The sequence below is a fragment of the Anoplophora glabripennis genome, unplaced genomic scaffold (genome assembly GCF_000390285.2).
Source record: "Anoplophora glabripennis isolate ALB-LARVAE unplaced genomic scaffold, Agla_2.0 scaffold401, whole genome shotgun sequence".
Taxonomy (NCBI): domain Eukaryota; kingdom Metazoa; phylum Arthropoda; class Insecta; order Coleoptera; family Cerambycidae; genus Anoplophora; species Anoplophora glabripennis.
In genome coordinates this window covers 437,440-460,806 of record NW_019416542.1, presented here as the reverse complement: position 1 = coordinate 460,806, position 23,367 = coordinate 437,440, and the positions used below count along the sequence as shown (strand labels likewise).

The following is a 23,367-nucleotide window of genomic DNA, read 5'->3' as shown; positions in this document are numbered from 1 at the left end:
GCGGTGACTGATTAATGCAAGCGATTAGCTACCACAAGACGTGTCAAGGACCCGTCGGGAACGAGGAAATAGGAATGGGTAATCTATGAACTACCTATCGGGTTGCGTGAAGTCCACGGGGTACCGTGAGTCTATTCCACAATTACCCAGGAATCAATAAGGGGTCTTAATGGAGGTGGGGTGGATTGTGGTGATTATCATGTAAAGAAGCCAACTGTATTTAACAACGAGGTGAAATGATCAGGTCTAAGTTCCTGGTTAGTATCAAGTACGATCTCAAGCATTAACCAATTATACCAGCATGGCATTGTATACGTTTAAATGACGTGAAAGGACAGGAAAAGTGTAGAAGCACAAAGAAATTACAAAAAACAAAATAGTGAGAAAAGATTTAAAAGGCTCAGTGCAACAGTGCCCTCGAGAGAGTGTGCTACAAGTTGTAGGGAACAAAAATAACATCAGGTCCAGATTCTAAGCTCCGAGATTGAGCTAGATTGAGCCGCAGTGGAAAGAGGTCGAAAAAGAGTGACTCCACTGGGCGGTGACTATGAGACGCCTTCATTATAGCCATCTTTCTCTATCGCACGGATTTCTATGGCTTACTTTATCGCTCTCACGTAACGGCCGATGAACCATGGTGACTTTCCGACCTTGTATATCTCAAAGGGAATTCGACTGTTCGAAAATTTCTGAAAACGTTAGTCAAAAATCCTTTTCTGCTAGCTTTAAAAACAAAAATAGTGAATCCCTTATTGAATTGTACACAGAGTAACAGGTGATTTGTGACGTCATAAAAACGTGATCTGGCCAAACTTACCTTAGCCCAAATGTTGATATTAGCCGAGTTATAGGGTGTCACAATCAAAATTTTATTTTCAATTTTATTAAATAACCTTGGAAATAATTGATCTATTTAAACGAAAGAGTGACCGCAAAATCCGCCTGTTTTTGAGACTTTGACAGAGGCGACAGGAAAAGTCCTAAAAATATTATAAAAATATTCAAAAACTCGTTATGAAAAATGAAAATGAGCATCACTTTCAGTTTTTCGAAAATTTTTGAAAATCACCCTTATTTAGGGGTTGAAAAGACAAAAAAAGTGAACAAATTAAGAATCATCAACAGTTGTGTAAAACCCCAAATATTTCTATGTTGTTATCAAAATAATATTTTTTCACATTATTTACAATTTTTGTATATTTGGGGGATAATTTTTTATTTTTTAAAATGATTGATAATATATGGGAGTACTTGTGTATAAATTATTCTAATGAATGTATTTCGAAACATTATTTTTTTCATGCATTATAATTATTTTATGTACTTTGAAGCCGATGGTTGAACTTAGGGGTGGTTTTACCCTCATTTAGGGGTATTTTCCTTCAGATCTAGTGATTGTGGGTTATTAATGGTTCATCATGTATAAAAGAAAAAGAAAAAAATTGTAACTTTTAATATATTTTTTGCATTTTTAGGCGTTTAGGGGATGATTTCACCCCTTTAGGGATATTATGGGTTGATTTTCAATCCGGACAAGACCGTATCAAATACGAAATTAGATATTTTCACGCTCATAATATTATTTTGATAACAACAGAAATATTTGGGGTTGATGATTCTTAATTTGTTCACTTTTTTGTCGTTTCAACCCCTAAATAAGGGGTAAGTTTCGAAAAATTGAAAGTGACACTCATTTTCATTGTTAATGGATAGTACTTGGATATTTTTCGAATATTTTTAGGATTTTCCCTGTCGCCTCTGTCAAAGTCTCAAAAACAGGCGGAGAAATGGCTTTTTTGCGGTTACTCTTTGCTATCCCGGGTTTTTTTGACAAAAACATTCTCGTAACTTTAATATACCTCTTTCAGAATTTTTATAGTTCCAAAATCTTTTGCTACATACTGTATCTTACTTTCTAATAGCATCATCCCATTTTCTATCACTTTTAGGTATATAAGAAAGGTATACTTTCTTGATGTCGCTAGTAGAATAAAGACTAAGGTAAGTTTGGTCAGACCACATTATTATGACGTCATAAATAACTTGTTGCCCTGTCTACAATTCATTAGGCGACACCCTGTATAAGGAGGGAATAACTTTGTATAGTTCTTTAAATTAAATTAAATCCAAGACATTGAGTTTAACAAATTTTGTATTCCATATTTTTCCATACTTACACAATACGTATTAGAGAAAGCTTTTTTGTTTCTCCTTGGCGTCTTGTATGTAGGCCAACCAAATCGAAATTGACACATCGCGATAGCCGCTAAAATGCTTACACTTACGGAACAGGTCTAGCTTGTCCTCTTGGTCGTCTGGTTTTTCCAGTTCGGAGCAGTGAAAAAATGTTACAACGTTCGAAACCAGAACGCCGCGATTCGCCGCAACCTTTGATGTAACGGCTGGGTTTGTTTTCTTAGCGCCCGTTGGAGTCTCCACGCGATGCTGCGCTATTTATTCCTACTTTGTCACCGGTCGCTTCGGCAAGAGATACGCGGTAATAATTTTCGCTTTTCAAGGCCTACAAAACCTAAGGATTTCTATACGGTAAGTCACGATTCGAAGGCAGAGAAAGAAAACGAAATTTTATTTTCTTCAGGCACCGTCTTTGGCGATACGCGATCGAACGCACAGTCGCTTCGTGGATATGAATCATTCATCGGCATTTAAATAGCAAGCTTTTGTTCTCGTAGAACGTTCGTCTTTGGAGAATGGGGGGTCTTGGATTTCGCCAGGCTTACACGGGAGTTAATCTATTCTTCATAGGGTCGAGAAAACGGCAACTGAATATATCAGACATGTATGTACAGAGTGAGTATAATTAAAGTCCACAAAAAAAAATTACGAAAATCACAACAAGATAGTATAAAAACCACTGTTTAGATAAAAAATCATTACATTATCGCCTTCATGCGATCTAAATACAAACGTTAACTTAGTAATTATATATGTTTAGTTCCGTCTACTTCTATTGTCTAAGGGAAGTCAAACGAACCCTAGCTTGTCATAAAAAAATCCCAAATTGCTCCTTAATGGAGGTACATCAGAGCCCCAAAGGGTGATATCTTTTTGGCTCTAACTTTTGAACCGACGCGATGTGTATAATTTAAAGAAATTTAAATATTTTATGTAGGCCATAAAAGCTCATCAAAGTCAGGAACGGACTTGCCACCACACCCACTGTGCCAAAATTTTGACAGATGTCATTTTATAGAACTGGAAATTGAATTTTTAAATACTTTGGTCATGCCTCTTTAAAAAAGGCACTCTACATTTGCTTCGATAAAATTAGCCGTTTTCGAAAATATTAACTTTTAAGTTTTAATTAAGAGAGTTGCTCTAACCAAATCTTAAAAAATGTACCTACTCACCGCCGTTTCTGGTGGTCGAAATATTTGGAATTATTCAATTTTCGTGGCTGAAAACATACATAGGTATTGAATTTTCGAAACCGATAAAGTTGCACTAACCAAATTTGGAAAAGGACATAGCTAATACAATGCGAAACATCGCCTTAATGTTAAAAATGTTGTCACCGCCGTTCTTGGTGATGAAAATTCGAAATATTTGAAATTATTCAATTTTCGTGGTTAAAACATACTGATCACGGATCGAGGTCAATTTTGCAAAATTCAAGATGGCAGATTAAAGATGGTAGAACAAATTTTCAAAAAATAACATTCGTGTCAAATTTGGTATGCGGGGGTTTTCGGGGTCGCTGATCACGTATCCGAGGCAAATTTTGCAAAATTCAAGATGGCGGATCCAAGGAGGTCGACCCAATTTTAAAGAAATAACATATTCGCGTCAAATATGGTATATGGGGGTTTTCGGGGTCGCTGATTACGAATTCGAGGTCAGAATTGCGAAATTCATTATATAATATTTTTGTTTACTTTATAACCTGAGTACCCAATCATGTTTTTACCTTCCGAGATTCGTGATCAGTGATTTGGCGCGAATCTGTTATTTTTTGAAAATTTGGTTGGCCATCTTGAATTTTACAAAATTGACCTCGAATCCGTAATCAGCGACCTCGAAAATCCCCGGATACCAAATTTGCCGCGAATCTTGTTATTTTTTGAAAATTCGTGATATTTGACCTTAATTGGCCTGTTTTTCTAAGCTAGAAAAAGAACCATCAATTCTGACTGCGGATTCACGTTCGGCGGTATTTTAACCATATAAATGAACATTTTGCTATAGAAAAAAAAAATTTGTACTTTTCCTAGCACTTTTTCGTGAATTTTTGCTATTTTTAACCTGTTTTTTGAGGTTAGGAAATTCCTGTGATGTGGTAGCCTAATTCTGACACCGGATTCGTGATCAGGAGGCAAACATACTACAGATAACATACGTCGCATGAAAAGTATAGACAACTTTTTTTTGTGTGGCTGTGTTATTAATATAACATAAAAATGTTTCCTCTTATATAGTTAATTGATAAATTGTAAAACATGCTGCGATATTAGGGTAAAAAAATCTATCAGCAAAATAGCAGAAAGAAATGTTTTAGAGTTTCTAGCTTCATTGCTAAGGAGCATATTTGCTGTGGTTTACAAAGAAACGGCAATATTTTTAAATTTCTTGGATACAATTTAGTTAAATATTCTTTCTCATAAATTTCCACTGGAAATATTCATCATCTGTGCCATTCTAGGGAGAGAATTGTAAGCATAGGCAACAGTAGTTAAAAATAATAGTACACCACATATGCAGATTAAAATATTAATGATTTTTTAATTTTAAGTGAATGTTTCGAGTGAAATATTGAGTATATTTTCAGTCAATATTGTGCATTTTGATAATTTTACATATTTTTGATAATATTTGAACTAAAACTAAAAGTTTCATTCATACAATTTTAGTTGTATACATAATAATAGAAAAAATTCACTCAATCGGATGTGGACAGAAACTGATACATTATTGACTGAAATTGAGTGAGAATAAGTCCAATTTGTGCTAATCCTTGCGATCAGAATGAGGGGCGAAATATTATTATTATTATTGTTATTATAATAATCCATTATCTCCTCGACGGACTTTATCCTACATATTTTAATTTAAAGAAACAGCTAACGCGATGCACGTGGTTTACAACTTAGCACTTTGAAAAATGTCTTTGTCAGTGTAACACCGTAATTTCGTTCCATGTCCAGCGTAATTAAATGATTTGCATAGCAAACCGCCCCGCATCTCCAAAGTATGTCGTCCAGTACCTCTACTTGACTTATTAATTGCTCATCTTCTAAAAATAAACACCATAATAGCTTGTAGGACAGCCGGCCGGCATCCCAGGCATTTGAACCAACGCCGACCGGCATAATTTAAGGCAGAATTATTCAGACACGATCCTGATTACAGCCCAGACCATGCAGACGGGGTTGAGATAGGTCTGGACGCGGACGAGCAAAGAATACGTACAACAAACGTATCAACTTGAAATCTGCAATTATACAATCCCACAGCGACCTCGCTAATGGCGAACCAGTTTGGAAAATGGGTTGCGGATTTATCGCACAGATGAAGTTTTAATACTTTCCCCAGCCGAAAGGTAATTTGCATCCACTTTTTACGCCCGTTCAACCGTGAAAAGTGGAAGAATAGAAGATATTTATGTACGCGTATCGTGACCCTACTTGTTTGTAGTTAATTACCGCATGGACTTCATTAATGCAAGTAAAAGTAATTACCGCTTTTTAAGTGGTTTAGAAAACAGAGAACGTAAAGCTGAAGCTTGAAATGAATGAACCGATCAAGGACATATTAAGTCTTAGGTCATCGTAATTAATGGTATATTCAACAAAAATAGTTCAATTTTGGCATGAACAATATTTAGTAATTTTGCTGAGAGAATTCAAGATTACAATTGTGACCAAAAAATTATGTAATGAAATTTGGATAATTTCTTATCTGGTTAGCCGCATCCTGAATTATTTCAAGTAACCGCTGACGGTAGTCATTTCCACAAGCTGCTTCATATGTCCCCATAAATAAAAGTCCAAAGGATTTAGATCTGGGGAACGCGGTGGTCTTGTTGACCTATCCATTTATTCGGGAAATGATCATTTAACCAAGCAGTTACTTGTCCCCCTCTATGTGGTGGTGCACCATCTTGGTGTACCACATACTTTGAACAATATTAAGTCTTACATCAACAATGAAATCAAAAAGGTTGTTTTTCAAAAAAGTTCTATACAGATCTGCTATATCTATACAAACGTTGCTGAAATCGTATTAATCTAATTACATGCGGATTTTGTAACGCCCAGATATACAGGGTGATGTATTAACGGTACGGAGCGGCTGCACATAGGAAACTAGACGTGCTACGATTATGGGGTAAAAAATCTATTAAGAAATACGACCAAAAGAAATTGATTTAAAATATTTAAAATATATACAGGGTGATTCACAACTTATCCAAAACAATTTGGGAATAGATGCGGCATGAGAAATGGAGTCAATATTGTAAAAAAAAAAATTGTAAAATCCCTATAGTTTCTGAGAAAAAAATTATTGAAGTTATAGCACAATAAACCACTACATAGCTGGACAACTGTAGTCTCTAGCGTCATTCGCAATACGCGTGGAGAGCCATGTGACTCCTAATACTGAAATCCGTCGTTGCGGTAGTTTTTACCTGTTATCTGTGGTATTTACATCAGTTTTTTAGTAGTTAGTGTCAAAAATGGTTTGCGTGTATAGCAACTCAGAGTTGATGGATATCATTTTAATTTATGGTGAAGTAAGGCAACATTTGTATTATGGTGAAGTATTTGTGTTATGGTGAAGCAAGACATCATTTGTGTTAGTTCGTAGAAAGTGAGTAAGACGGACCCAAATGTGTTTACACGTGAGTGGATAAAATTTTGAACAATTGCTGTTGCAGCATCGGGTATGTCAAATGATTTTATTATTTAAAAACACAAATTAATTTTATTAATAATTAATAAAGGCAAAAGCATTTGAATTGGCCGATATAAAATAGGTGCGATAAAATTCTATTTACATATTTCTTTCCTTGCAAAAGTTTTTGTCCGTTTTTATCACGCCGCCATACCGGTCGCATTGAGCGAGGTCAGGTTTTACAGTGGACCAGTTTCCAGTGCCGTGCAGAAGTGTATTTTTAAATCAATTTCGAACTGACATTTTTGATTTTTTCTTTACAAAATTGTATTTGTAAGGGTCCCCTGTACATCCTGAATTTTTTTTGGAGAAGTTCTGAATCACCCTGTATATAAAATATAAGCCAAGTTGAAAATACACTTTTTAGATACAGAGTTAAACCCTTTACAAGTTTTGTTTGAACTTTTTTTTGTCATTACCATAGCAACGCCAGTATGAAGGACGCCATCTTGAAATATTTAAATTGTCATAACTTCTAAATGCCTTAATCGATTTCAATAAATGAGGGCTCATTTTAAAGAACTATTAATAAAATTTATATTCATGATATGTGAATAAAAATATTATTTTTCTGCGCAACGGTAGACGATGCTAATTAGAAAAGTTTTGTAATTGTCTCCGTTTACCAAAAAAATTAAATGCAACGATTTAGATTTTTTCTATGGCTTGATGGACCATTTATTAAGGAAAACAAATACACAAACCGGAGGCCGATATCTTTTTTTATTGTCAAAATTAAATTGTAAAACTGTACCAAGCTTATCCTTAAAAAGTATTTGCTTTATTTTGAATTTTTTTAAAATATAAATGTACAATTTGTCATTTTTTTATTAATTCCAAATATCTGAGTATTTATAAAGATTATAGTTTCCATAACGAGGCAGGCTGTGTCCTATGAAAACAGACAAATGAAAAATTATGTCAAACGATATGCGACAGCTCTTGCTGTAGAATGAGTGCATTTTTATAAAATTGCAAAATACTTGATAGTTTTTGCAAAAATTGAGTTTTTCGAAAAAATACATTTTTTTCAAGTTTCAATAATTCATATAGTAATACACTTACGTGACCCAACTTGAGCTTAAAATTTTCTCTGAGAGTTGTACTTTCCTGCACAAATTGTGCTCATATTGCAAAATAATTGAAAATATGCGAAAAATCTACCGAAACTTTGACTTCTTTTTTGGGTCGAAAAATGTCTTTTTCTTATCGTTGAAATTTAACGGGATTGATATTATTGCCATTTGAAAGCTGACATATTTTCACGAATTTAAAAAAAATGTTCTACGACCAATAGGAGTCGAGAAAAATTGTTTCAAAAATTTGCTACGTGCTCTTTTATTAACTTTAAGGTCTCAAATTTACACACCTTGTTGTTTAATACTTTTACTTCAATATAAAAAAATTGTCTGCAATGATTGACCCCATTTTTGTTAGTAAACTTAATTTTGTTCGGCCTCGTAAAATGCTGATGCGCGTGGTGGAGGTAGAAAAAATACGCTGATTTCATTACGTAGGATTGACAAATACAACAGTTACGTCAGTCTTGTTTGTAGGTGTATTATCTTTAATGTAATCTACCGAGTTAAAGTTTTTGTCAATATCTGTCATTGTTAGACCTGTTTTTCTATGACAGAGATATTCCAAGGCAATTATCGTTATGCCCGATCAATTCGTTTAAAATTTTCGAAATACGGGTAACGACATCGTAAATTTAATTGGACGCACTGTATAGTGCGATCGGGCTGCCGCTGCAAAAATGCCGAGGGCGCCTTGACTCGTCGGGAACAAAGAGGTTCGCTGAGGCGGGAAAAAAGGGCAAAAATGTGCACCGCGTGGCCTCAAGAACGACGGCGCTCCGAGGAATGTTCCACAGTTGCCCCCGTGGATGGAAAGGCCCGACAAAAAAGAGGAACCTCGCTTCTGTCGGAGAGAAATACGCGACTACCGCGGTGGTCGCCCATGTCTTATTGAAATATGGGGAAGATGGCGCTTCTCTGCGCTTATTAATATTCCTTACCGGTGCACTATATTCATTTTAATGGAATTCTTCGGTAATAAAAGATTTTGAATTAATTTCTTTTAAGAAGTAATTATGAAAATTTTTTTAAACGCAACTTTTCAGTGTACCGAAATGAACATGTGCATTCTAACAAATATAATTGTCTTAAGCAAAAAGATTCATATGAATGTGGTCGTAGTTCGCTTTATTTTCGAGATACAGGGTGTTAAATTAAAAAAATATATCACTTATTAAATGTCTGAGGATGTTTAACACAGATTGATAAAACTTGGGCCACTGATTTATCTAAATAATAGTACAATCCAGCTAAGATGTCTTACACTGTCAACCATAGGTGGAGATATAAGGGATGAGACGCTAATATTCAACAAATTCTAACAGTGCCTTTTATTTTTTTTATGAAAAAATATATCTTAGATTTTGTTCGATGAACAAGTAATTTTAGAGTTTTGTTTATTTATATTACAGTGAACTTACAATCAGTTAAGTTCGAGGGAATTCTCGATTTGCAAGTATTAAAATAGACGAATACAAATATTACGAAATTATTGGTTCAAGAGTCGAAAACAAATTGATTTTCGAAACATCAACAACTTTTTGAAGTGTGCGGTTTATAGTGATGTGTATTTTGTATACGATTTTTTCCGTGTTTATGCTGTGCAAAACCATACTTATCGTATCAACTTCGACGTCACATGGGTGTTGTACAATAATGAAAACGTAATATTGACAGTTGGTAGAAGGAAGCGCAAAAACAAACGCTTAGGTGGGGAATTTTGGAAGGAAGCCTAGATGGTTGAAGTGAGAACAGTGTGGAGATGGGAGTAAAACGATCGGCGAGCAGTGAGGCAAAATAGTGAAAAATCAAAGTCTTTAACCCGTATTATAATTAGCAGGTAATATTCTTTAAGTACTTTGTTGTTAATTGTTCTATGTAATCTTATAATTGTGATGGTTATATATGTTTCATGATAATAATTCTTTGTATGTTTAGCCTCCATTGCTTTATGCTCAAGGGCATATATTTTTCTAAGGTAAAATTGTTACAATTATTATTAACGATTGCTCATTATTTATTATATGTTAAAATGTATATATTGTCGTGACTTCCCAGATTTTGCAATAACAACTCCTTTGTTTCACCATTTAACTTGTTTTATCATGATTACATTGTTCGAAAAACAAATAATAAAGCACTTCTTGTGCTCACTTTATGTCATACGCATATAAGAGCCTTGTTGACTTTGGTGAGGAATGAATCTGCAAAAAGAATAATTAAATACAAAAAAGAATTGCTAAAACAGATCTTCCGAAATCTCAACTCATAGCTGGATTGCCTGCCGTATCGGACTTCAGTACCTTCCGGCCCTGCCGGCTAACTAACACCAACCCTCTTCAGTTTTACTTGGAAGTGTGTATGTCTAGTTCGAGTGAGGTGACATTTAGTGACACATTAAATGAGTCGGGCGTTAATTATCATTAGCAAAGGATCCTAATTTACGCCTTTTGTTAGCGGTTGTTTTGTATTTATATTTGGGTAGTTAGAGCAACGATCGTAGGTTTCTCTGCCATGCTCTTTCAACAATTTTATGTTAAATGGTTGTTAATGTTTTTGTTGTTCATTCTATTTGTCACATGTTTAATTTGAAGACTGTTGTACGTAAATAATAAAGTTAGGTGTATTTACTCTGCTTTTGTTTTATAAAATTAAACCATACTTCCCCTCTTTAAAGGTAGTAGCCAGCGTCTTCCGGTCAATAAAAAATAGATGTATACAACGTAGGTATTCCTTATGACGATCACATACTTTTGGCCACAACGTTTATATTGTTTTTTACGATCGAACCCGGGGTTGTTATACTACAATGCTTTTTTCTTAGGTGGCAAAATAACGAATTAAAAAAAAAACGAAAACTAGACTGTAAATAAGTAACGCCAAACAATACAGTTAAGTAAGACGAAAGTATGTAACTCAAAAATTATTCAACCACACAGTTCATGGGATCTTTTGTTAAAAAATACAGTTGTAATTACAACCAAGTGTGTAAAAAATCATTGGTGTAGAAATTTTTAATTTTCAAAGGGCGATAGGTACTAAAAATTTGTATGAAAATGATTTTTTAAACCTTTGGCATATTACGTCGCATTTAGAATTGCATTTCCAGCAAAAAATTACCATATATTGTTTTTGTGGAAAATTTACATAACTATATTGTAAGCTCACTTTAATATAAAAAATAAGAACTCTAAAGCGGCTCATTTCTCGTGTAAGTGTAAGAAATCCTTTTTGTTGAAATTTCCATTGGTATTAAAACTCACTAATCAAAATTGTCGAATGTTCCGCCTAGGAATCTGGGACCACCCTGTATATATTGTAGCTCGAACGTAAAAACCATCGTTTTATAAAACGTTTAGGCGTTATTGTTAAATATTCGTTGACTTCGCGTTATTTGACGGCTGGGGATTTTTCATGTTTCTATGAAAAACGTGCGACCAAATAGTCAAATGTTTAAAATCATCACCAGTTGACAGTTTGGCTGAAACTTTTCATATGTTTTATAAGATGCTTAAATTGTTTTAAATCTTTTGTAAAATTAAACGATAGTTTGAAAACGCCCAGCCTTTTTACAAAATAACTAATCAGAGAGTAAAACAACGAAAATTTGACAAACTGGCTATATTAGGGATTTTGCGTGCGTGATTCTTACCTGTACATTTCAGTTCTTTGGTTAATTCATCGGAGCCTAGAAAGCAGTTCGGAGTCCCGTCACATAACTTCGATAATTCGAACAATTGCAAAACGTCCGTCGATTCGTTAACTTGACATCCAAAATATCCGTCCTCTAAATTTAAGAAAAACACTTCTCGTTTAATACCAAATCCAATCCCTCCGAAGGACTGGGCAGTCTGAAAAAAAAATATATACATTATTTCAGAACCCAAATCATCCATAAAGCAACTGAGAAACATATTATGGTCAAAAAGTACGTTAAGCGCGTGTATACGTTGATATGTTTTAAATTTGAATAAAGACACTGAACTTATTTAGTGCCTGGTTTTTAGTTCACTGGGTGTAGGTATTTGAAATAATAAATAAAGACACAGTTAATGTCTCAACACTCTGACGGCCATCTAGGGCTGCCTAGACAGAATAATGAGAATAATCTAACATATAACGACTCGCGCTTAAAATGTATCCTAAGCTTAAGATTATTTGGCGTTCTAGCAGCGGTCTTCAGGCGTAGGACCACTGCTGTGACGTAATACATTTAGCGCTCTGGCCCTTGTACACATAATTTTCCGCTCTTTCAAATATCAAAGACCGTTGGATGATAATAATAGTATTCGTGCTGGTCGCTCACGCTTTGCCACAAATAACCACAAATAACAAGTGTTAACCATTACAAGGGAGAAAAAAACGTGAAAATTGCCAATAAATCTTCAGGCGTGTGACTGACCATGATCCGTATTTGTTGGTGTTTTCATACACGCACAACCAAATCCATGATCTATGTAACGTTATACTATCCCGCCAATGCACGCCTGCTTTGATTTACTACGTTATACAGTTAGAGCAGAAATGCATAGATCTAATTTTACGATAGTTTTATTATTAAATTGCTCTTTAGGTCGTGATGGTGCCGTTTGTTCGCACCACCGCAGCATAAACGCAAATACGGTTTAGTTCGCTTTTTTTTTCGAAGCGGTAGTCGTATAATACGGGTTTAGTAGTTTTTCACGGTTACGGTAGCTCTTGGATCATTTTCAACAGTTATAGCGGATGATTCAATACGTTTTTTACGGACCAATCGAAGTTAACCTTGGACCCCGTCAGATTTACGTATTTAGAATAACAGACCAATAAAATTCGAGTCGTCTTCGGTCGCTATGTAACAACAAGAACCTTGCTTTTTTCCTTGGAATCGTAATGATATATTAGCGTCATTAACTCTAAATTGTTGAGCATCCTCTTAATAATTGTGTTTAAGGTTAAGCCTAGTTATATTTTTATTAATACGCGGGTTTTAAAACAACTTTTCAAGGAATTACGACAATGGGTTTAAAGGGTAAACAAAGTAAAAGATTCACGTCCTTATTTGTAAACAACTTTTGAAAACATCGAAATTAGAGATTTTAATGACATTGTTTCAGTATAGTATGCATATAGTTCGTCATCGTTTTCTCAGTGTAGGTAAAATAGTATGGTAGTAAAATCGACAGCTAAAATTAAATAACAGTTTAAAAATGTTAATCCTGTAATCAATTCTAATATTTCTCTCTGCTCTCACGATTCACAATACTGCAAAATTGTGAGATGATGTAATCATATTTTTATGACTATAGTTAAACAGTAACTTTGCATAACTATTATTTAAATAAGTTTCGTCTGGTGTCATCATTTGAATTTGTTTGCGCTGTTTTATTTTTAGGAAACTGTTCGACAACATAATATAAAATAAACGGAATTTTTTAAAATTCAAGTTGATTCCCTGATGTTACGCCACATGTATTTATATAACAGTCCATCCTCCATATATAAATAAACAAACACCGTTAGACTTCAATTAGAATCGTCCTTGTATACGCGTCGCACTTATAACAGAGCGTTTATATAATTGCACGTTTTTTTATGAAATATAAAATTATAACTTTATATGGGTACAATATTTCGATAATATCAACTCATATTACTGGTGTAAAGGTGTTTTACGAGGAACTGTATATTCTTTAGGTAAAAAAACAAAAGTTTTTAAAGTTTTATTTGTTTGGAAACGCACCGCCCTTTTTTTAATATTTGAAGGATTTGTAATGATTATAAAAATTGATACAGTAATCGGTAAATTTAGTACTTATAAAACCACGCCAATAATTCTACATTTCAGTTATCAGTGGCATAAATTTGATGGACAGCTTTTTCGGAATTAATTTATAAAAAAATACTATCCACATAACATTTTGGCCTTTATTCTAGAAAAAAGTAATAAAGACTGAGACTAGAAAATTTTCTTCTTGCCTAAAGAAATATACAGGGTGATTTCAAAAAACCGCTGACAGACTTCTAGTGTAAGTAATACATGAAAAATTAAGACGAAAAGTCTTAATAAACATAGGGTCGCAAATGCCTCCTTAACGAGATACAGGGCGTCAAAGTTTCCGTAAAATTAAAGCGTAAAAATGACAAAAAGAAGCTCATAATCTAGTTTACTTAACTCAATTGTACACAGTGGCATTAGTGACGGGCGATGTTTATTTTTATTTTGAATAGCACAAGCGAAACTAAAATGAATGAAAATAAAATTGGATTTACAAATTTTCTACAAAGGTGTTTCTCTTAAAAATGGTGGTACCCTTTTGACAAAATTAGCAGTGGCGCAGAAAATATTTTTAAAAAAGTGTCACGTTGACCCCGTCTCTACGACACTGCTGCTCATAAAATTTTGAGCAGTACATCAAATATTGGTTTTAAGGTGCTAACTACGTATAGCAAATTTGAAATAGAAATGTTCAGGCATTTTGGAATTATTGCAGACAATGTTTAATTTTACAGAAACTTTGACGCCTTGTATCTCGTTAAGGAGGCATTTGTACAAACTTTAAAGGGTGACTAATTTTAAGATAAAAAGTTCATATGAACATGGGTCCGCATCGATTTAGTTCTTAAGATACAGAGCGTTAAAAAAAATTTTGTTTGGTATTTTGGTTATATTTTTGTTCAATAACATGGCAATTTGACGAAATTCGGGAAACTGGGAATATTGATGATGAGAAACTCAAATATTTACTTAGTTTTTTTTTAAATGTTAGAGGGCGCCACATACAGTGTTGTACCTGGATTTAAATAACCATAACTTTTTTGTGTCGCCATTTTTGACTAAACATACCTATTCTCCATTCAATTTTACGTAAACCTACGTTGAAATTTTGTAAGTTTATCATTTAATAATTTTTGAAAAACAAGTGTGTTTTATTTATTGTATTGCGATGGGACAAACTTCTACACATTTTTTTATGCGCGTCCACGTTCATATGAACTTTTTATCTTAAAATTAGTCAAAGATTCACCCTTTAAAGTTTATACAAGAAATTAATAAACACCCTGTATAAATCAAATTTGATTTTTTTCAATTGACCGCTCATTTATCGATTTTTGAAATCCTCTATTTTTCTAATTACAACGATATGTCTATGTCGTATATTTGCTTTTATAATTTGCATAATATTTTGGTTTATTTGCTATTCTCCCTAAATAGATAAAGTTAAGATTGTTATACTAGTCTAAACTAAAAAAAAATTATATAAATGGTGCCTCAGAATAACTCCTAGACAAAAGACATTTAGAGAACATGTGCTTTATCGGTAATAGTTAAAGAATTAAGTTTCTTTTATAAAGGGACAATTTTATAGTCTGTGAGAAGACCTGATTTAACGCCCATCTAACTCTTATGGAGACTCTGAAGGACAAAGCAAACAAGGAACGTTTCATAAAAATTAATAAAAAACGACATATTCCATTATTATAGTTCTTACAAAGTTTTTAAAAATCTTATCAAACAAAGTCAAACAAAAGATATTGAATTTCACGAGCAAGATTACTAACTGCTGATGTTGCTATCAATGCGGTGGATAACAGAAAACGATGAAGGTATTACATAAAATAAATGTCTTTATTTCTTCTTAATTAAGAATGTAAAAGTTTGTTTTTTGTAAATTCACTATATTTCATGTCCCAAAACAAATATACAGGAATAATTCTTATATTACTGTAATATTCTATTTTTTTTATATATTTTCTTGAAGCCACAAGAAAATTACTGTTTTTTTAAGTCTCCTTACTATCCAATATTATTAATAGATAATCGACTACTAGTTTCGAAGTTTGCACCATCTTTGGGTGAGCTTTTAGGATCGTGAGGCATTTGTGACTTCCTAAATCTTTATTCTTTGCTATTTTTTCTCTAGATAGAAATACAAAAAATATAAGGAAGGTGTGAACATTCCTGTACATACTGCATTTGAGAGATACGAATATAACCATTCGAATTGCTGTGTCCATCCCGTATAGTAACAAAAAATACGGTAGGTGCCGCAAAACGTGATTCAGTAAATGTAGGTTGGCGCGGCCTTACCAATATATTTCTTGTATATTTGGAGGTAGGTGGGTGTAGTATGTTAATTCACATGATGTGTTTCGAAAGGTTAAGCAAATAAGTTGATATCATTGCCTCGAAATATGTCAGTAGTAATTTTGTTTACAAGAAATTACTGCTTATCCCATATTTTTTTAATGGATCAAGTAATGTTACAGGCGTATCTATAAAACGGTTAAGAAAATAAAATTATGACAATATTTCATGTCATGGACTGAATAAAAAAAAAACATATAAGAAAAAGGAACATTTTAAGGTTAATTCTGTTAGAATCTTAATTTAGCTGATCTGTCTCTCATATGCGACAGTAGAACATACAATGAAGACCTTTTTTCATGTTAAGAGTTTGTTAATTCCTTCTCTTAGACGTATTTTAACAGAGCCTGGACTAACGGTTCTTGAGTGTGTGTTAAATACCTAATTAATTCCGAAACAGCCACAGTAACCTCTAGCACGTTTTATGTAGGTACTTCTTTCGAAGTAAGAATTATTCACACCGATTAACCGGGCCCTGTTTCGGTAGTAAATCAATTACTTACCGCTTTTCGCCTTCACGTATATCTCAGTTTAGTTCGCTGAAAAACAGTCGAAGCTCAAAAGTAGCTGTAATTATTCCTCCGCTTTTATGTGGTGGCCCCGCTGTACAGGTGCCGATATATAAATTTTATGTCCGCATCGATCGCCATTTATTTCTCTTATATTTATCGGTTTAAAATAGAATAATTAATGACAATAAAAGCAGTGAACGGAGCAGCATTCCTATTCGCTGATGCGTTGGTCGTTAAGCCGATCTTTATCTCGAAATGGTAAAAAGGCCTGTAATGACTACTTCTCGAGTTGACGCAGGCTCCTGTGAGTGTTTTATCGCTGGCTTCTATCTGAATACTGAAAATTTTATGTAAACCCACTGCCTTAGTTAGAAAAGTTGGAACAGGTGATTCTTTTCATGGCACATTACATAAAACATACCATTTACGAAAACTGACACAATGATGGCATTTAGGCGTGGTGACTATCATAATACACCACGAAAATTAGCGAAAATAAAAGAAAAACTCGAAAAAAGTCCTATCCGCGAGATTATTGTAAAATTGTGTAAAGGAACATAATACAAGACTTCTCTCATCTTGTGAGTCAAAAAATTTTATTAGCTAACTGTTCTATTTAAACAAATAAGTGAGGAAAACAGTTTTTTCACTTTGCAGGGAAAACCATCAATTTTAGCGATAAGTGACTCGGAGACAGCTTGTAGGGTGTAAAATTATCTACAAAATGAGACTTGTTAAATTAAAATCGGTTAATAAACAAAAAGTTATTGCAAAAAACAAGAAAAGTGCCCATTTTTTTAATTTGTTTATAACTATCACATTTATTGTTAAAATTTTATAAAACCTATGGCAAGTTGAGGGTTTTGTTATACTTTAAATGTGTGCCAAAAGTGGGCGCTGTAGGTGCAATAGTTTTCGCACAATTCAATTTGTTTCTAGCGGAGGCTCCAAAAGTTATGAACTTTAAGCCTCTGTACAGGCGTTAATTTTCAACCAAACATGATTCTGAAAGAGTCATTGTAATCTTAAAAAAGAAATTAAGCGACGTATTAAAAAGTATCACCGTTTTTTTGACATTACCATTCTCAAATTGTGCATTAAAAAACCGTGCGTTTTTCGTTCAAAGTTCAAATTGATGCGCGCTGTAAATTTTGCAATATCTCGGCTTCTATTCATCGTAGAGAATTATTTTTTTAGCTCGACGAAAAAATAACAATGGGCATATTTACGAATTCGTAGAATAGCCGTGAACCCCAGAAAAAATGCATCTTTTATACTTATTTTTTTTTGATTTACAAAAATGTCACAAAAATTATAGTTAAACGAAATATTATTAAAATTTCAATTTCGGAATTATTTTAAATAAAAAAGTTTTTCGCTAAAATTGATGGTTTTCCCTGCATAATGAAAAAACTGTTTTCCTCACTTATTTGTTTAAATAGAAAAGTTAGCTAATAAATTTTGTTTACTCATTACGCCTTCATTATAGCCATCTTTCTCTATCGCACGGATTTCTATGACTTACTTTATCGCTCTCACGTAACGGCCGATGAACCATGGGGACTTTCCGACCCTGTATAGTATTTCGGACGCTAAAATTACAAATATGCAGCGATACTATAAAAGCACGACCTCTCTCGCCAACCAGGCGAACCAATACTTCGCTTACAATATTGTAGAGAACAACTATTCTCCGGGTTACTTGCCTCGACCGGCATTGAATTATATCCGCAATAAATTTACAATTTTTAATACACAGAGCGCAAAGCGGAGTATTTTTGATACAATGTAATATGAAATACATCTGAAACCTCAAATATCCTCTAATGATTTTAAATTACCGTAAACATAAGCCCTATTTAATGTAAAAAGAGCGAATTGCAGAGCGGCTTTGGCCTGACCCTGAGATAATTTATTTAGGTATAACGTTGGTTTTGCACATCCTATTTTGTTAGTCGCAAAGAGCAACTTAATTTCAACTTTTTTTTCTTTATCGACACGTTCCTTTCGATGAATAAAAATCTATGTCTAAGATATTAACTTCTAAAAATGACTACTAATATTTTTTTTTTAGTTTTCAGGGTTTGTGGTCTAATTCGACTGAACAATCTAGTGTACCCGCCATCTAATGCTAGCTTCTCGGTGCTATATTTCGAACTAATTACATAAATTGAAACGTAAACAGTGTAACGCCCTACACAAACTTAATGTCTCGTACAGTTACAACGAGTGTTTTTGTAACGTTGATAGCGGAACAAAATGCGTATTTTTAACATTATGTCCAATTTAATCTTATTAGTGAGAGTGCTTTACCTCAAAGGTCGAGGCACTCGCACTCGCGAAACCATAATAATAAATCGCCGCGGTCGTTTCTTGGTTTTATAATATTTAATAAAAGCCGAGTTCTTCGTTCTATTGCCGGCTTAATGAGTATAATTCTTCCCCGTCTAATAGCAGATACCCCATTTTTAACAACAATGCCGATAAATGCGGGTAATTGTCTCGGAATAACGTGTTTTACAATAAACGCTGCTCATTAATCGATTTTTTTTTCATTGGGCTGTAATTTACCCGGTCGACCCTTCTCATTATTTACCAAAGCAGCGCATACCTTAGTGCACTTTGCTCTATTAAGAGGCGGATATGTATGTACGCCGTATAATCTTCATTGTCTGAGATTTGTTATCTCTCCGACTTTGTCTGAAATACGCTTAACATTATAGTGCATGTAGGATTATCCAGTAATTGGCAAAATAGTAGTTATTGTGTTATTAATGCTAAATAGTCTCTGCTTGAATATAAGCCATTCAAAACGGCAACATTTATATTATTAAAAAAATGCAATAACAATAAAAAATAATAATTTACAGAAAACTTATACCTAAAGCAATAGTATTATAAAACCAACTGGTAATGGCCATATTATTATACATTCACATCACGAAAAATATCAGAGAAGAAGTATATTATATATTATATTGAAACCTGACTATACACTGACAAAACAATCGCATAAGATACCAGATATAACAATCCAGTATATTCCAACTAACGTAATTGATATAGCGGTACCATCAGATGAGAAATAAAAAAATATTGACGATCGAGTTGCAGGATTATACATATAACACGTTTACATCGGTACAACTATACAGGGTGTCCCGGAATATGTGGGCATTCTCTCGGATTTATTCAGGGGACGTTAAAATAACATGACAAAAAAAGTTTTCCCTAGAGATATAGGCCCCTAAAGAACGCCTGTGAAAATCGATTTTTTTTAATAACTTAATAAAATACTTTGCTAATTTAATTATTTTTTAACAACAGATAAGACTCCTTAAAAATTGTCTCATGAAAACATTTTGGTTTATTTGGTTTGCGCAGGGACGGGCTAGCTGTAGGATAATAATGTAATTTTTTTACACCCTTTAGGATAAAGGCACAAAAATAATATTTTTATATAGCTTGAACCTTAAACTAAAAAAAGACACTCACTCTTGGTTGGTATCGATAAAATGAACTGTTTTCGAGAAAAAACTATTTTGTTTAATACAATTTTTATTCTAACTAATGAGCCTTATTTTTATTCAGTTTGTTGTCAATAGTGGGAAATTAGAGGCCAAATTTCAAAGAAAAACACCAAATTTTCTCAATTGTCGACATTTCGTCACTTATCGTGACACCCTCAGGACACTATAAAATTTAATAATTTCAAAATTACATCACTCATAATCATTTATAAATTGTGAGAAAAGAGAAATAAACCCATGAAATTTGCATTTTTCTGTGCCTATCTAAAAAAATTTCACTTTTATTTACATTTGTTTTTTCCTAAAAATAATTGAATTACACAAAGTATTTTAAAAGTTATTAGAAAAAATCGATTTTCTAGGGAAAATTTTTATAGGAACTTTTTATGTTATTTTAACGTCCCCTTTATAAATCCGATAGAGGCCCACATATTCTGGGATACCCTGTATATAGAAATAATACAAAAATAACAACATGTGTGTAGATTACATTCTAATAATCTACTGTAATCCTTGAAATTACATTATGCTAATGAAAACTTGTAAGTTTACGCACAAATACTGTAGAATATAATATTAAATGAAAGTTTCATTGTGTACCAAGGAATATGATATTTAGATGTTAAAGAACTCTCCTCGACAGTAATGCATTGATATTAAATTGATTCAAAAGTAATTGGTGGTTATAACCAATTGCAGAATAGGCACCAGTATGTTTGAACTTTGAAAACTTTACTCTGAACCTTCTCTAAATTAGTAATTTAGTAATTAATTAGTAATTATAATATGGATGGAGACTAATATACGGTTTTAGAACAAACATAATAATAAAATAATGGTTTAAGAGCAAGCACGTTATCCAACTTAAAACAGTTTTTTATGGCAAATTCCAATCCTCAAGGTTCTTAGCCCTATTGGACCTTTCAAATATTTGACAGTTGAAGCTATAATAAAATGCATTTATAAAATTTCTTCCGCGCAAATGTCAAGAATTTTATACTTAGGTTTAAATTATTTGTATTTGCACCAAGTGTCTATTTTTTCCAACTGTTGTTGAATTACCAAATAATTATTGCTGAAGACAATTTTCTTGAACAACTTGAGATCGTCAGCGAATAATCATCACTTCTCTTACAGAAAACAAGTCATTTATGAAAAAAACAACCGTGGCCCGAGATTTAGTAGGAAAAGTTAGAGATCTTAAACTTAGATTAAATATGACCGTACATAATGATATTGTTTGACATTATTAATAAAATCTGTACCAAACACCAGTAGTTCGAGTAGAGTTTCGGTTTTTAATTACAGTTTTTTTTTAAATCTTGAAAATCAAGCCGAGCCATAAATATCTAGTTTGTAACCATCACCATCAAAATCAACTCGGAAAATCTGCACAAGCCTGTACATTTTGCCTTAGAATTTCCTCTTTCAAACGGTTCTATGTGGTTACATTGTAATTTTCCACGTTACAGTTTCACATTTCTCACGAACCTCAGCCAAACCGAATGCCCGTACGTCCGTTCATTCCGGCATTAATTCAGCAGCCGTCCCAGAATTGTCAATTAAATTCTTGACCTGTACTCAGGCAGTGTGCCGTTGATTTTTTCATGAGAATCCGCCAGTTTATTATTCCCTACTACTAACCCACGTATATTTTTTCCTCCGGTGCATTTCAAGCAGTCGCGTCGCGTCGATTTTATAATTCCATTCGGTAAATGGTACAAGTACTATGACGTAATTTTTCCTTGAACCGGCGACAATTCATTTATTACATTTCAGCTTTACTTTTGACCTTTGATTAATGAAGGAGTTCTTATTTTCAGGTCAACTTTGACCTATTGAGAAATATGTTCTTCAATCTTTTATTCTTGTGTTGTAATTTTATGTACCGCATGTAATACACAGAGAATAAATGTTTACAAGCCACGTGACCCCCCGAGCTTAGGCAACCCAACATTGCACGACTGCTGCTGGTACGAGAAATCCATAAATGTAGGCGTCGCCAATATTAATGATTCGTTTACAATGAACAGTAACAAACCGTTACGCCTACTCTCGAGATAATGCCATTGCTGATTGGTCGAATAAAATCTCGTGAAAAATTACACCAATCACAATTGGCGAAACCGTATGTTTCGTTTTAATCTTATTTAATTGACAACATGAGGGAAATAAAATGACTGCTTCAAACAAAATTACTATTCACGTGGCTTGTAATGATTTATGAATGCTCTGTAAATAGTTCGCTTGTTTTTGTACGCTTAATTAGACTACACGTTACTATAAAGTTTACCAGCGCCAGTGGAGAATTCGCTATTGCAATCAACCAGTCAAGCCTTGCTAGATTAGTTTTCTACATTCTCGGTAATTTCAGTCGCACTGAAATTTCCTTAAAGGCGCAGGATTGTAACAAGTAGCACTTCCTACATAAAAACATGCAGCTGAATGTTGTAGTTGTACCGTAAGTCTATATGTACGTATCTTGTCTTGTTGTACCTACTAGCTTTTTTATGTATTTGTGGTTAGGCAACCAGTTAAACCTTGAATTAGGGAATTTTTGGCGAGTGTCGCCGTCTGATAGTTTCAATTTATTCTATATATTTACCATAAACTGATTACTTTTATTTTTTTTAATAATGCCCATGCCTAAGTGTGATGATAATAGACAGGTCATTCAACTGTCAGGTATTGAACTGTGCCACTGTTTCTGAAATAAGAGCATTCCTTTAAAGGGATAGAAGACGCTAAAATAAACAATTTCCTTTATGTAACCTGTGTCATGTGTTCCAAACATTGAATAAAGAATTATCACGCGAAACATAGGCTGACTCTGCATCGTTCCATTTAATCAACTGATCAATTGTTTACAATGCGGTAACTTGGTAAAGTTTTCTGTGGTTATTGTGTGTGTGCGAAGGTGTCTTACTTGTTTTCATCGACTGTAGATTGATTTATGTTGTTTTATTTCAAATCAAGAGTTTGCGTGCCATATAATTTTTACCGCGCTTATTAGGTATGCTTATTAGTACTTGGAATTTTTGTAGAATTAGTTGACATCGATTCATGGTAAGTACTCTATTTCTATTATGTTTTAATTAAATTATGTCACAATGCTGTTTCTACACTGTCTAACCGAGAGCCCCTAAAAAATGATTTAAAGCCAACATTTCGACTGACAAAAACGTTGCAAGGCGTCCTCTTTGCAC

At 33.6% G+C, this 23,367-nt stretch overlaps 1 protein-coding gene across 1 annotated transcript in view; it reads right to left on the bottom strand.

Annotated features, from left to right (window-relative positions):
- The window catches only part of LOC108910890 (fibrillin-1), a gene marked incomplete at its 3' end in the record, with an annotated part of 175,136 nt that overhangs the window by 37,855 nt on the left and 113,914 nt on the right, over window positions 1–23,367 (bottom strand). The window contains exon 3 of the mRNA XM_023454907.1: window positions 11,644–11,842. Coding sequence (XP_023310675.1) covers window positions 11,644–11,842 — 199 coding nt within the window. The remainder of the gene's footprint in view (window positions 1–11,643; window positions 11,843–23,367) is intronic.